The sequence below is a fragment of the Giraffa tippelskirchi genome, chromosome 9 (assembly GCF_054371585.1).
Source record: "Giraffa tippelskirchi isolate mGirTip1 chromosome 9, T2T-mGirTip1v1.2.pri, whole genome shotgun sequence".
Lineage (NCBI taxonomy): Eukaryota > Metazoa > Chordata > Mammalia > Artiodactyla > Giraffidae > Giraffa > Giraffa tippelskirchi.
In genome coordinates this window covers 95,787,542-95,803,582 of record NC_137283.1, presented here as the reverse complement: position 1 = coordinate 95,803,582, position 16,041 = coordinate 95,787,542, and the positions used below count along the sequence as shown (strand labels likewise).

The window sequence follows — 16,041 nt, the reverse complement described above, 5'->3', positions numbered from 1 at the left end:
GGATAATTATTGCAGTTGCTTTAAAATAATCCTCAGATAAGGATGAACAGATTTCCTCTGGACTTTTTATTACAAGGTGAAATTTTCTTGTATTGAAAAGATATTTGTTTAGCTAAGACAAAGGCTTTGCTGAGGCAGATTTAAGACACTAAAAATAGACTAAGAATTTTCAGGAAGAAGCACAACACACTTCCCTTGTTTTTAGGACAAATGCTTGTTACAGAGTCCTTTTCAGATAGTGTTTCTTTTTAAGAACCCACTTTTGCCAGTATTTTATGAGACAAAGCATTATTCTGGCCTCAAGATTAAGCTGACATTTATATTAAAATAAGCACTAATTTTATAGAAGTGCAGGTACTAATTTTATATGAAGTGCTATTATCTACATTTCTATTCTTATTTTGCCTTGACAAGCTTGTCAAGTTAATTCAAATGATTGTCAAATGCTTTAACATAGACATACTAATATCTGATTTTTTAAAGAAAAAGAATGAGATTTAAGTTTTATTTAATGCATATATTTTTGAGACTAGAAGATGTTTACACTGAAAGAGTTCTTAGAACTTTATTTTAGAAACATACAGTATCATCGAATCTCCTAAGGTCATCTCATCAATCTCTCAGGTATACAGTTTTGTTTACCAGGCTTGTAGTTGTGATGGTATAATGAGCAATTCAGCCACTCCCAAGATAGCAGGCAGACAATAAAACAAATAAAACAGATGGCTTGACCAAGCATTACAAATCAAAAGGAAGAAGCACAGGTGACTTAGTTAAAATTAACAACACAATTAAGAACATTACCAAGAATTGTCTGGAAAACATGGAGTAATTAAATGCATTGCTTAATTTATTGCTGAGCTGAACCACCAACTACAAAAATATTTCGAAGAAATTTCTAAAGTGATAATAACCAAAAAATACTGGAAGTAGATTTGGGTATGCATCAGAATCAATTATGAGCTATCGGTGAGATTTCAAAGTTAAAATAAGGATCTTCCAATCATATCAGAATATTATTCTGTAAGCAGAAAAACACCAGTGTTAATTTGGGATGATATGCAAGAAAAGGCTGTCAAGCATTTATTATATGAGATAATTCAAGATGTAATTATTGAGTTGTCTTAATAAATACAAATTAATTTACCCATATATCTACAGGGACTGTGAAATCATATTTACAATTGATTTTTAAATTTTTTTTTACTTTTTATTTTGAAAAAAATATAGACCATTAGAATTGACAAAGCTATACACAGGACGGTCCCATGTACATTTCCCCCATTTCCTCTACCATGATTTGTATTAAACTGAAAAACAAAACAAAATAAATAACTAACTAGTTGTGGTTATAGCAAAATAAGAATATAGGATTGGAGAAGTATAACTGAATAAAGAAATCTTGAAGTAAAAAAAAAAGTCACTAAATCCAATAAATTAAACGATATGACTATAAGAACAACAAAAGCAGGTCCAAATGATAAACTAGAGCAAGTTAGTTAATTTATTTGGAGGAAAACTCTTTTTTCCTGCCCTTATTACTGTCCAAGTCACAACCCACAGAACTTCCCAAGGAGGGAGACGGTTGGGATGCTAAACAAATGTCTGGGAATGCATGTTTATTTATCAAACATATCAATATTCTGAAGATTATCAAGGGGTTGCAGTGTCTGTGGGAACTTTTAAATCATATAGACTGTAATAAAGTGAGTGCTTTAAGGTTACATAAATATGTTACTTAATACCATTTTTCAAATCTCCAGCTGTCCTCCATTTCCCTGCTGGTGAAGTGGTGTATAGAGTGTTTTCTATATCAGCGTGCCACTGCCCACCAGCTGCTGTGCCCACACAGCATTCTAGGACTGAAGGATCACAAACTCCTCTGTAGATAGATTGCTCCCCCTGGCTGAGCTGTGGTACAATTTCATGATTCTCTTCACAGGACTTCCCAGAGCACTTTTATGACATAAGGAGTCTCAATGTCCTATCTTTTGCCAGACCAAGTGCACATAAATCTTTTTTTTTTTAATTGGTATATATTTTTAAACATGTTTTTAATTTCTCCTAGAATCTTTAAATTGCTACTTACTGGGAAATTGATGGCTTTTAATGGCTAATTGAACAGGGTTAAATTGGTAATTGTTGTTTCTGTTTGTTCAACATACCCCATATCTTCAGAGAAGACATACATTCGCAAAAGATACAACAAGCTTTAATAATATGTGTTAAAGCAACACTGGGTGCTGCCTAAGTTATGCATCCTAAACAATGCAATTTCACAGAGCTCATAGTGCTTATAGGAAAAAAGAATCATTTTATGGACAAAATGTCATATATCATCTCAACATACCAAAATATTTGTAGATTACAAGAAGAAAGAAAGCAGAAAAGAGACTGTAAATCTAGCCTGAAAAAGAATTTCTCTTCTATTTTCTAACTACAGAACTAACCAGATTACAGAGACTACATTTACACTAATGTAATATAATACCCTTTCGGTTAATGGAACAAAGTTATATTTTTTGGTGATGACTGTGGATATTATTAGAGGACTGCATGAATTTGAACAGGACTGAAAGAAATTAGAGTGCCATGCTTTTCAGTTCACTCTGATCATCCCCTCCCCAGGTTTTATACTCTTTCATTCTAACAAAAATAAAGGGTTCCCATGCATAAAACATAGAAAAGGAAGATTCAAAACCACAAGTTTAAGAACAGCAGCAAGCCAACAGTTGTAGTAAATAGAAAAAAATATATACTTTGCATGCATTTCCTTACTTTTTCCCTTGGGTAGTTCTGTTGAAAGAAATATAAATAGAAAACTGTTGCTCATGAAATTGTCAAAGATAAAATATACTCCCCCAACATATTGATTTGATTTTAATTTTTTCAATCCCTCCCCCCATTCTCTCCCCTTAAATTTCACAGTAAGTGTTGACTTGAGGTATTGCTGACTATTATAAGTGCTTCCATAAGTTGACTGTAAAACATTATTTGACAATGGATCTAAGATGATACTGTTTAATCATTTAAAATAATAATATATTTTAGTCTTTTTAAATACATGTGAACATATAAACACTCTGTACATATAAACACATACAAACAAATACAGAAGACCCAGGTATACTTGCCACATAGTTTATGATTCTCTTCAAGACTTAAATGATTCAGTTTCATTGATACTGGTATATCCAAGATTAATTAAGTTTATGCTTTCTAGCGAAATAAAGTCGCTCAGGCACATTCAATTCTTTGTGACCCCATGGACTATACAGTCCATGCAATTCTCCAGGCCAGAATTCTGGAGTGGGCAGCCTTTCCATTCTCCAGGGGATCTTCCCAACCCGGGGATCGAATCCAGGCCTCCAGCACTGCAGGCGGATTCTTTACCAGATGAGCCTCAAGGGAAGCCCACTGGAGAAGGGAATGGAAAGCCACTTAAGTATTCATGCCTTGAGAACCCCATGACCAGTATGAAAAGGCAAAAAGATAGGACACTGAAAGATGAACTCCCCAGGTCGGTAGGTACCCAATATGCTACTAGAGATCAGTGGAGAAATAACTACAGAAAGAACGAAGGGATGGACCCAAAGCAAAAACAACACCCAGTTGTGAAGGCGACTGTTGATAGAAGCAATTTTCGATGCCGTAGAGTAATATTGCATAGGAACCTGGAATGTTAGGTCCATGAATCAGGGCAAATTGGAAGTGGTTAAACAGGAGATGACAAGACTGAACATCGACATTCTGAGAATCAGTGAACTAAAATGGACTGGAATGGGTGAATTTAACTCAGATGACCATTATATCTACTACTGTGGGCAGGAATCCCTTAGAAGACATGGAGTAGCCATCACAATCAACAAAAGAGTCCGAAATGCAGTACTTGGATGCAATCTCAAAAATGACAGAATGATCTCTGTTCGTTTCCAAGGCAAACCATTCAATATCACGGTAATTCGAGTCTATGCCCCAACCAGTAACACCGAAGAAGCTGGAGCTGAACAGTTCTATGAAGATCTACAAGACCTTCTAGAACTAACACTCAAAGAAGATGTCCTTTTCATTATAGGGGACTGGAATGCAAAAGTAGGAGTCAAGAAACAACTGGAATAACGGTCAAATTTAGCCTTGGAGTACAGAATGAAGCAGGGCAAAGGCTAATAGAGTTCTGCCAAGAAAATGCACTGGTCATAGCAAACACCCTCTTCCAACAACACAAGAGAAGACTCTACACATGGACATCACCTGATGGTCAACACTGAAATCAGACTGATTATATTCTTTGCAGCCAAAGATGGAGAAGCTCTATACAGTCAGCAAAAACAAGACCGGGAGCTGACTGTGGATCAGATCATGAACTCCTTATTGCCGAATTCAGACTGAAATTGAAGAAAGTGGAAAAAACCACTAGACCATTCAGGTATGACCTAAATCAAATTCCTTATGACTATATAGTAGAAGTGAGAAATAGATTTAAAGGACGAGACCTGATAGACAGAATACTTGATGAACTATGGATGGAGGTTCGTGACATTGTATAGGAGACAGGAATCAAGACCATCCCCAAGAAAAAGAAATGCAAAAAAGCAAAATGGCTGTCTGAGGAGGGCTTACAAGTAGATGTGAAAAGACGGGAAGTGAAAAGCAAATGAGAAAAGGAAATATATTCTCCATTTGAATGCAGAGTTCCAAAGAATAGCAAGGAGAGATAAGAAAGCCTTCCTCAGCGATCCATGCATAGAAATAGAGGAAAACAATAGAATGGGAAAGACTAGAGATCTTTTCAAGCAAATTAGAGATACCAGGGAACATTTCATGCAAAGATGGGCTCAATAAAGAACAGAAATGGTAGGGACCTAACAAAGCAGAAGATATTAAGAAGAGGTGGCAAGAATACACAGAAGAATTGTACAAAAAAGTTCTTCATGACCCAGACAATCACGATGGTGTGATCACTCACCTAGAACCAGACATCCTGGAATGTGAAGTCAAGTGGGCCTTAGGAAGCATCACTACGAACAAAGCTAGTGGAGGTGATGGAATTCCAGTTGAGCTCTTTCAAATTCTGAAAGATGACGCTGTGAAAGTGCTGCATTCACTATGCCAGTAAATATGGAAAACTAAGCAGTGGCCACAGGGCTGGAAAAGGTCAGTTTTCATTCTAATCCCAAAGAAAGGTAATGCCAAAGAATGCTCAAACTAGAACACAATTGCACTCATCTCACACACTAGTAAAGTAATGCTTAAAATTCTCCAAGTCAGCCTTCAGCAATATGTGAACCGTGAACTTCCAGATGTTCAAGCTGGTTTTAGAAAAGGCAGAGGAACCAGAGATCAAATTGCCAACATCTGCTGGATCATTGAAAAAGCAAGAAAGTTCCAGAAAAACATCTATTTCTGCTTCATTGACTATGCCAAAGCTTTGGACTGTGTGGATCACAATAAACTGTGGAAAATTCTGAAAGAGATGGGAATACCAGACCACCTGACCTGCCTCTTGAGAAACCTGTATGCAGGTCAGTAAGCAACAGTTAGAACTGGACATGGAACAACAGACTGGTTCCAAATAGGAAAAGGAGTACGTCAAGGCTGTATATTGTCACCCAGCTTATTTAACTTACATGCAGAATACATCGTGATAAACGCTATGCTGGAGGAAGCACAAGCTGGAATCAAGATTGCCAGGAGAAATATCAGTAACCTCAGATAAGCAGATGACACCACCCTTATGGCAGAAAGTGAAGAAGAACTAAAGAGTCTCTTGATGAAAGTGAAAGTGGAGAGTGAAAATGTTGGCTTAAAGCTCAACATTCAGAAAATTAAGATCATGGCATCCGGTCCCATCACTTCATGGCAGATAGATGGGAAAACAGTGGAAACAGTGGCTGACTTTATTTTTCTGGGCTCCAAAATCACTGCTGATGGTGATTGCAGCCATGAAATTAAAGACGCTTACTCCTTGGAAGGAAAGTTATGACCAACCTAGATAGCATATTAAAAAGCAGAGACATTACTTTGCCAACAAAGGTCCGTCTAGTCAAGGCTATGCTTTTCCAGTAGTCATGTATGCATGCGAGAGTTGGAGTATAAAGAAAGCTGAGTGCCGAAGAATTGATGCTTTTGAACTGTGGAGTTGGAGAAGACTCTTGAGAGTCCCTTGGACTGCCAGGAGATCCAACCAGTCCATCCTAAAGGAGATCAGTCCTGGGTGTTTACTGGAAGGACTGATCTTGAAGCTGAACCTCCAATACTTTGGCCACCTGATGCGCAGAGCTGACTCAATGGAAAAGATTCTGATGCTGAGAAAGATAGAGGGCAGGAGGAGAAGGGGATGACAGAGGGTAAGATGGCTGGATGGCATCATCGACTCGATGGACATGGGTTTGGGTGGACTTAAGGAGTTGGTGATGGACAGGGAGGCCTGGCTTGCTACGGTTCACGGGGTCACAAAGAGTCAGACACGACTGAGCAACTGAACTGAACTGAACTGAGCAAAATAAATGCTTGATACTGAACATAGCTCAATTTCTTGTCCAGCAAACATTTCTTTGAAAATAATTAATATGAAAAGCAAACATATGCAGTATTTATTTTAATTACTGCCAAATATTTTTCATAGAATTATTGTCAATAAAGACTCAACTCTTTCTCTTTCTTTCTTATTATTTCTCTCTCTTTTTAATCCCGTATATAGTTTTTTCTCTCATGTGAATTCTTTAAGAAGGAATTCTGCTTGGGATTCATTAAACATAAGAGAGAAAAAGGAAATATTCTGAATACCTTCTGTAGCTGTTTTTGTTTTCTTGGAATCTGAAAAAAATACAAATTATTGATAAAGCAGTCAAGAAAAATCAACAACTTATAAGTGCACATCAAAATGTTCATACACTCTGAAATCATTTTCAATGAAATGGATTGGTTGCATGATGTATTTCTAGAACATGGGGTTTAAAGAAAAATTATTATGTTTTTGAGAGGAGGATTATTAGGTTAAGGTAGGAAGTGAGAAACTAGAAAATATAGAAAAATACAAAGGAAGATATTCATACCTAATTTGCAAAGAAAGTACATTGTGTCTATCAAAGCTAATGACCTTTTAATAAAAAGTCAAATTGAGTAGATATACTATTTCAGTAGAGATAGTTTGGAATCCCTGAATTTAGTGGCAATTTCTTCATTTGTTCAGTCTATAGCAATCCAGGTGAAGTGCACAGTACTCTCCTTGAACTGATATATCTCCAATACAAACATGAAATGACTCCTATTATAATGAAAAGAAACAGGAGATGATGGCTCCTGGGTTACTGATGAACACAAAATCTACTTAGTAATTGCTATGTAGTAATGTATATTCAGTGATCAAAAGTCATCTCTTTAATTTTGTCTTTTGGGTATTCAGCCTATATCTGGGAAATTTTTTATTTTCAGTATTTATATCATGAAACTATCTATTCCTATCACTTGAAATTAAAAACAAGTTTTTAAAAACATGTTTATTTTAGGATTGTTGTTCAGTCGCTAATTCATTTCCAACTCTCACGACACCATGGACTGTAGCCCATCAGGCTCCTCTGTCCATGGGGTTCTCCAGAAAAGAATACTGGAATGGGTGGCCAATTCTTTCTCTATATTTTAGGATGGAGGCATCTTTCTTTTTTTGGGGGGGAGGGTAGCAGAGGCACCTTAACTTAAATTTTTGTTTAGAGTATTTTGTTCTATTTTCTTTCTTTTGTTTTCTTTTATTTATTCATTTATTTATTATTTTATTGATTGATTTTATTTTTTATTTTCTCTGTTCTTTTCTTTTCTTTCTTTGTTTTCTTTCTTTCTTTCTCTTCTGTAACTTAGTTTTGGAACGCTCTGAATATTACTGAAAATAGAATAAAAATAATGAACGATGAATTGGCACTTGCAAAAGATTGGTAACTGTTCTCTGGCTGACAATTATTTGGCTTAGAACCTACAGTAACAGATATTCACTAACATTTTGGCTAGTTAATGGATTTGTGTGCTTTTTGGTGACGTAGACAGATTATGATTATATTTACAAATGGACCTAAAATGTTTGAAGATGACAGTGAGTAGGAGACTGTTCACAAAAGGCAGTTAGATGGTCAACTGAATTGTTTCATGAGAAAATGATAATCAGCAACATATATAGTGTAGTGAAAATAATAGCCTAATTCCACAGAAGTAGAAAGATGAAAACACATTTTAGGAGAGAAACTTGGGGAAAAAAAATCTAGAAAGTGATTAAAATGAGCACGCTTTCTGAAGCAATAATTTCACTTACAGATTTCCAAGGAGAAAAATACAAACCTATGTCATAGAAAGATGCTTTGTTTCTAACATTGTTTTATACCTCTAAATAATGGGAACATTAATCAGTACCCTCCATAGAGTAGGAGAATGGTTCAGTGGATTCATAGTATATACACATAATTGAAAACTACAGTCATTAAAATGATGTTTTGCAACTTCTTTCTGAATTTCTATTTTTTCTGGAAGAGGGTTATATTTCATGTATAAGAGAAAAACAAACCTTATTTTTAAGCAATATATCCTTGAAACTATATACTTATTTATTGAATAAATATTTATTAAACACCACTGTGCTTAGCATCATTAGTAAAAAGAACTTTTGACTAAATTTTTCTTAATACTTGCCACCTCACCCTCAAAAACCAATCTTTTTCTTGCTATTCAGTTTCTCACCAGAAAGTATAATGAAGTGTGTGAAATTTGTGATCTAAAACAAATGTGCTCTGCAAAATTTCTCATTCATTTCCTTCATGAGTAAATACCCTAATTAGGTAAGCAGGCAATTCAAATACTAGAAAAATATTACATAAATGACTCCACACAAGAATGCAATAAATGTCATTTGTCATTTTACTAGTATATTTAGCTATAATGTCACTTCTATTTGGAGACATATATTCTCATATTACATGGGCTGAAAGTGTGAAGTGAACAGTTCAATGGCCAGCATGAGTTATTAATTAGTTTGGCTCCAGTATACTGGAATAGGATTTCTCCCTGAGAGGTCCTGTGATCCTCATCGAGCAATCTTTTGAGCCCAGAGTACAGCCTAATGCAAACCACGGAAAGATTATGGTGGGCACATGTCATTCAGGACTGCAACTGAAGATAAAGCTGGGGAAGAAAGGTAGAACAGATAGAGGATAAAATGGGCGTATTAGAACTAGATTATTTTCAGTCCCTCTGTTTTTAAACTAGATGCTGGCATGGGGTAGGGTGAAAAGCTTAATAAAATATTGGTAAGTCTAGAATTCCCATTGTTTTTAATCTGTTTTCCTTTTCTCTGTTAGTAAGAATAGATAACATATTGTGTCTGCTAAGTCACTTCACTCATGTCCAACTCTTTCAACCGTGTGGACTGTGTACCTGGCAGCCTCCTCTGTCCATGTGCTTCTCCAGGCAAGAATATAGGAGTGAGTTGCTATGCTTGCGTCCAGGGGATCTTCCCAACCCAGGAATCTAATCCACATGTCTTATGTTTCCTGCATTGGCAGGTGGGTTATTTACCACTAGCATCACCTGGGAAGCCCCAATAAAATATTGTATTAGATATCAATTGTTCTGTAATAAAGAGAGAAAAAGGGGGGCGGTCCTAATATGGTGGAGAAATAGGACGGGGAAACCACTTTCTCCCCCACAAACTCATCGAAAGAACATTTGAACGCTGAGCAAATTCCACAAAACAACTTCTGAATGCTGGCAGAGGACATCAGGCACCCAGAAAGGCAGCCCATTGTCTTCGAAAGGAGGTAAGACAAAATATAAAAGATAAAAAGAGAGACAAAAGAGGTAGAGATGGAGATCTGTCCCAGGAAGGGAGTATGAAAAAAGAGAGAAGTTTCCAAACACCAGGAAACACTCTCACCAGCGGGTCTGTGGTGAGCCTTGGAATCTCAGAGGGCAACATAACCAGGAGGAAAAATAAATAAGTAAGTAAATAATTAATTAAAACCCACAGATTATGTGCCTAACGGCAGCTCCCAGCGGAGAAGCAGCCCAGACACTCGCATCTGCCACTAGCAAGCGGGGGCTGGACAGGGAGGCGCGGGCTGCATTGCTTAGGGTAAAGACTGGGCCTGAAAGCCCTGAGGGCAATCTGAGGGAACTAACTTGAGATAGCAACTCAGACTGTCGGATAGCTCTCCCGCAAAAAGCCCTAACCTAAGACACTGCCAGGCCCGCTCACAGAACAAAGGACTGAGCAGAGCTAGCCAGCTGCGGACCGACCCATCCATCACCGGAGACAGGCAGGCGAGGGCAGCCAGAGCCGGAATGGGGCAATCGCAGCCCCAGAGAGGCATCCTCTACCAAACTGCAAGCAGGCTTCGTTGCTAACCAAGACTTCTTGGGATTCTGGACAGTTGACATCTGTCGGGAGGGTCGCAGCCAGAGATCAGCTCCCCAGAAGAGACACACGGCACACCTGAGAAGGCACGCCCATTGTACACCCAGATAACCAAGTGGCTAGGATGGGAGAGGCGATAAGACACGGCCTCCAACTGGGGGCAACTGTGCTAGCCAAGCACCTGGTCAGCTGAGCGGCTCGGAGCGGGGAAAGGCACAAAACGCAGGCCCAACCAAGTCTGCGCCTTTGTGGAGTACCCAAGAACCTGAACCTGAGCGGCTTTGACCTGGGAAGTGCACGCAACCAGGGCCTGCCTCAGACAGTTCATAGCAGAGCAACCTAGAGCCCGAACAGTGTAGACTGGGAAAGCACACACGCCGTGAGCAGGGGCAAACCCAGTGCGGCTGAAACACTGCGAGCACTCCCCACACACATCAGTGTTATTAGTTTGCAGTGTTCCTCCCTCCCCACAGCACGACTGAACAGTGAGACTAAAAAAAGAGTGACCACCATTGCCCCCTTGTGTCAGGGCGGAAATTAGACACTGAAGAGACCAGCAAACAAGAAGCTAAAATAAACAGAGGGAACCGCTTTGGAAGTGACAGGTGCAATACATTAAAACCCTGTTGTTAGCACCGACTACATAGGAAGGGGCCTATAGATCTTGAGAAGTATAAGCTGGATCAAGGAACTATCTGAAAATGACCTGACTCCACACTGTCTGCAACAGCTCCAGAGAAAGTCCTAGATATATTTTTTACTACTATCATTTTTGAAATTAAATTTAAAAAAATTTTTAAGTCCTCTATTACTCCTTTAATTTTCATTTTTATAACCTACTATTACCTTGCAAAAAAAAGACCCTATTTTTAAAGCAAACTTCATATATATATATTTTATAATTCTTGTGACTTTGTTTTCTTAATATTGTATTTTTGAGAATCTAACTTCTACTCTAGATTTTTAATCTTTGCTTTTTGGTATTTGTTATCAATTTTGTACCTTTAGGAACCCAATCTTCAGTACCCATTTTTACTTGGGAGCAATATTACTGGCTTGATTGCTCTCTCCCCCTTTTGACTCTCCTTTTTCTCCATCAGGTCGCCTCTATCTCCTCCCTTCCCCTTCTCTTCTCTACCCAACTCTGTGAATCTCTTTGTGTGTTCTGGGCTGTGGAGAACACTTAGGGAACTGATTACTTGATGGATCTGTCTCTCTCCTTTTGATTCCCCCTTTTATCCCCCTGGTCCCCTCTGTCTCCTTCCTCCCTCTAACTCCGTGAACATCTCTGAGGGATCCATACTATGGAGAGCACATAGGGAAGTGATTACTGGCTAGCTTGCTCTCTCTCCTTTTGATTCCCCTCACAGGGAGGCCTGCATGCTGCGATTCATGGGGCCACAAGAGTCGGACACGACTGAGTGACTGAATTGAACTGAACTGAACACTTCTCCTCCTGGTCACCTCTATCTCCCTCCTCCCTATTCTTGTCTCCTTGTAACTCTGTGTACCTCTCCGGGTGTCCCTCACTGTGGAGAAACTTTCCATCATTAACCTAGATGCTTTATCATCGGTGCTGTATAGATGGAGAAGTCTTGAGGCTACTGTAAGAATAAGACTGAAAACCAGAGGCAGGAGGCTTAAGTCCAAATCCTGAGAACACCAAAGAACTCCTGACTTCAGGGAACATTAATCGTCAGGAGCTCATCAAAAGTCTCCATACCTACACTGAAACCAAGCACCACCCAAGGGCCCACAAGTTCCAGAGCAAGACAGACCAAGCAAATTCTCCAGCAACACAGGAACATAGCCCTGAGCTTCGATATACAGGCTGCCCAAAGTCACACCAAACACCCTGACATCTCAAAACTCACTATTGGACACTTCATTGCACTCCAGAGTGAAGAAATCCAGCTCCACCCACCAGAACACCGACACAAGCTTCCATAACCAGGAAACCTTGAGAAGCCACCCATCCAACCCCACCCACAGTGAGGAACCTCCACAATAGAGGAACCACAAACTTCCAGAATACGGAAAAGCCACCCCAAACACAGCAATATAAACAAGATGAAAAGGCAGAGAAGTACTCAGCAGGTAAAGGAACAAGATAAATTCCCACCAAATCAAACAAAAGAGGAAGAGATAGGGAATCTACCTGATAAAGAATTCCAAATAATGATAGTGAAAATGATCCAAAATCTTTAAAACAAAATGGAGTTACAGATCAATAACTTGGTAACAAGGATTGAGAAGATGCAAGCAATGCTTAACAAGGACCTAGAAGAAATAAAAAAGAGTCAATATATAATCAATAATGCAATAAATGAGATCAAAAACACTGGAAGGAACCAACAGTAGAATAATGGAGGCAGAAGATAGGATAAGTGAGGTAGAAGATAGAATGGTAGAAATAAATGAAGCAAATAGGAAAAAAGAAAAAAGAATTAAAAGAAATGAGGACAACCTCAGAGACCTCTGGGACAATGTTAAATGCCCAAACATTCGAATCATAGGAGTCCCCGAAGAAGGAGACAAAAAGAAAGACTATGAGAAAATACGTGAGGAGATAATAGTTGAAAACTTCCCTAAAATGGGGAAGGAAATAGTCACCCAAGTCCAAGAAACCCAGAGAGTCTCAAACAGGATAAACCCAAGGCGAAACACCCCAAGACACATATTAATCAAATTAACAAAGATCAAACACAAAGAACAAATATTAAAAGCAGCAAGGGAAAAACAACAAATGACACACAAGGGGATTCCCATAAGGATAACAGCCTATCTTTCAATAGAAACTCTTCAGGCTAGAAGGGAATGGCAGGATATACTTAAAGTGATGAAAGAAAATAATCTATAGCCCAGATTACTGTACCCAGCAAGGATCTCATTCAAATATGAAGAAGAAATCAAAAGCTTTATAGACAAGCAAAAGCTGAGAGAATTCAGTACCACCAAACCAGCTCTCCAACAAATGCTAAAGGATCTTCTCTAGACAGGAAACACAGAAAGGGTGTATAAACTCAAACCCAAAACAACAAAGTAAATGGCAATAGGATCATACTTATCAATAATTACCTTAAATGTAAATGGGTTGAATGCCCCAAACAAAAGACAAAGACTGGCTGAATGGATACAAAAACAAGACCCCTATATATGTTGTCTACAAGAGATCCACCTCAAAACAAGTGACACATACAGATTGAAAGTGAAGGGCTGGAAAAAGATATTCCATGCAAATAGAGACCAAAAGAAAGCAGAAGTAACAATACTCATATCAGATAAAATAGACTTTAAAATAAACACTGTGAAAAGAGACAAAGAAGGACATTACATAATGATCAAAGGATTAATCCAAGAAGAAGATATAACAATTATAAATATATATGCACCCAGCATAGGAGCACTGCAATATGTAAGACAAATGCTAACAAGTATGAAAGGGGAAATTAACAATAACACAAAAATAGTGAGAGACTTTAATACCCCACTCACACCTATGGACAGATCAACTAAACAGAAAACTAACAAGGAAACACAAACTTTAAATGATACAATAGAACAGTTAGACCTAATTGATATCTATAGGACATTTCACCCCAAAACAATGAATTTCACCTTTTTCTCAAGTGTATATGGAACCTTCTCCAGGATAGAGCACATCCTGGGCCATAAATCTAGCCTTAGTAAGTTCAAGAAAAACTGAAATCAATCCAAGCATCTTTTCTGACCACAATGCAGTAAGATTAGATGTAAATTATAGGAGAAAAACTATTAAAAATTCCAACATATGGAGGTTGAACAACACACAGCTGAGTAACCAACAAATCACAGAAGAAATCAAAAAAGAAATCAAAATATGCATAGAAACGAATGAAAATGAAAACACAACAACCCAAAACCTATGGGACACTGTAAAAGCAATGCTAAGGGGAAGGTTCATAGCAATACAGGCTTACCTCAAGAAACAAGAAAAAAGTCAATTACATAACCTAACTCTACACCTAAAGCAACTAGAAACAGAAGAAATGAAGAACCCCAGGGTTAGTAGAAGGAAAGAAATCTTTAAAATTAGGGCAGAAATAAATCCAAAAGAAACAAGAGAGATCATGGCAAAAATCAACAAAGCCAAAAGCCGATTCTTTGAGAAGATAAATAAAATTGACAAACCATTAGCCAGACTCATCAAGAAACAAAGAGAGAAGAATCATATCAACAGAACTAGAAATGAAAATGGAGAGATCACAACAGACAACACAGAAATACAAAGGATCATAAGAGACTACTATCAGCAATAAAATGGACAACTTGGAAGAAATGGACAAATTCTTAGAAAAGTACAACTTTCCAAAACTGAACCAGGAAGAAATAGAAAATCTTAACAGACCTATCACAAGCATGGAAATTGAAACTGTAATCAAAAATCTTCCAGTAAACAAAAGCCTAGGACCAGACGGCTTCACAGCTGAATTCTACCAAAAATTTAGAGAAGAGCTAACACCTATCCTACTCAAACTCTTCCAGAAAATTGCAGAAGATGGTAAACTTCCAAACTCATTCAATGAGGCCACCATCACCCTAATACCAAAACCAGACAAAGATGCCATAAAAATAGAAAACTACAGGGCAATATCACTGATGAATATAGATGCAAAAATCCTTAACAAAATTCTAGCAAACAGAATCCAACAACATATTAAAAAGATCATACATCATGGCCAAGTGGGCTTTATCCCAGGGATGCAAATATTCTTCAATATCCACAAATCAATCAATGTAATACACCACATTAACAAACTGAAAGATAAAAACCATATGATTATGTCAATAGATGTAGAGAAAGCCTTTGACAAAATTCAACATCCATTTATGATAAAAACCCTCCAGAAAGCAGGAATAGAAGGAACATACCTCAACATGATAAAAGCCGTATCTGATAAACCCACAGCAAACACTATCTTCAACGGTAAAAAATTGAAAGCATTTCCCCTAATGTCAGGAACAAGACAAGGGTGCCCACTCTCACCACTACTATTCAACATAGTTTTGGAAGTTTTGGCCACAGCAATCAGAGCAGAAACAGAAATAAAAGGAATCCAGATTGGAAAAGAAGAAGTAAAACTCTCACTGTTTGCAGATGACATGACTCTCTACATAGAAAACCCTAAAGACTCCACCATAAAATTACTAAAGCTAATCAATGAATATAGTAAAGTTGCAGGATATAAAATCAACACACAGAAATCCCTTGCATTCCTATATACTAACAATGAGAAAACAGAAAGAGAAATTAAGGAAACAATTCCATTCACCATTGCAACAAAAAGAATAAAATACTTAGGAATATATCCCTAAAGAAACAAAAGACCTATATATAGAAAACTATAAAACACTGGTTAAAGAAATCAAAGATGACACAAATAGATGGAGAAATATACCGTGTTCATGGGTTGGAAGAATCAATATAGTGAAAATGAGTATACTACCCAAAGCAATCTATAGATTCAATGCAATCCCTATCAAGCTACCAATGGTATTTTTCACAGAACTAGAACAAATAATTTCACAATGTGTATGGAAATACAAAAAACCTCAAATAGCCAAAGCAATCTTGAGAAAGAAGAATGGAACTGGAGGAATCAATCTGC

General features: G+C 37.7%; 1 protein-coding gene across 50 annotated transcripts in view; it reads right to left on the bottom strand.

Moving 5' to 3' along the window:
* Positions 1 to 16,041, bottom strand: part of TRDN (triadin) — a 408,839-nt gene that overhangs the window by 123,581 nt on the left and 269,217 nt on the right. For 33 of the 50 annotated variants that reach the window (XR_014065592.1, XR_014065597.1, XR_014065600.1 and 30 more), the window contains 2 exons: positions 6,787 to 6,816; positions 2,779 to 2,796 (listed from right to left, as the gene is read on the bottom strand). Coding sequence is in view for 41 of the 50 variants with exons in the window: in XM_081530502.1 (XP_081386628.1) it covers positions 2,779 to 2,796; positions 6,787 to 6,816 (48 nt within the window). In the remaining 9 variants the exon portion in view is untranslated. The remainder of the gene's footprint in view (positions 1 to 2,778; positions 2,797 to 6,786; positions 6,817 to 16,041) is intronic. The other 17 variants (XR_014065596.1, XR_014065591.1, XR_014065594.1 and 14 more) reach the window with 1 other exon arrangement.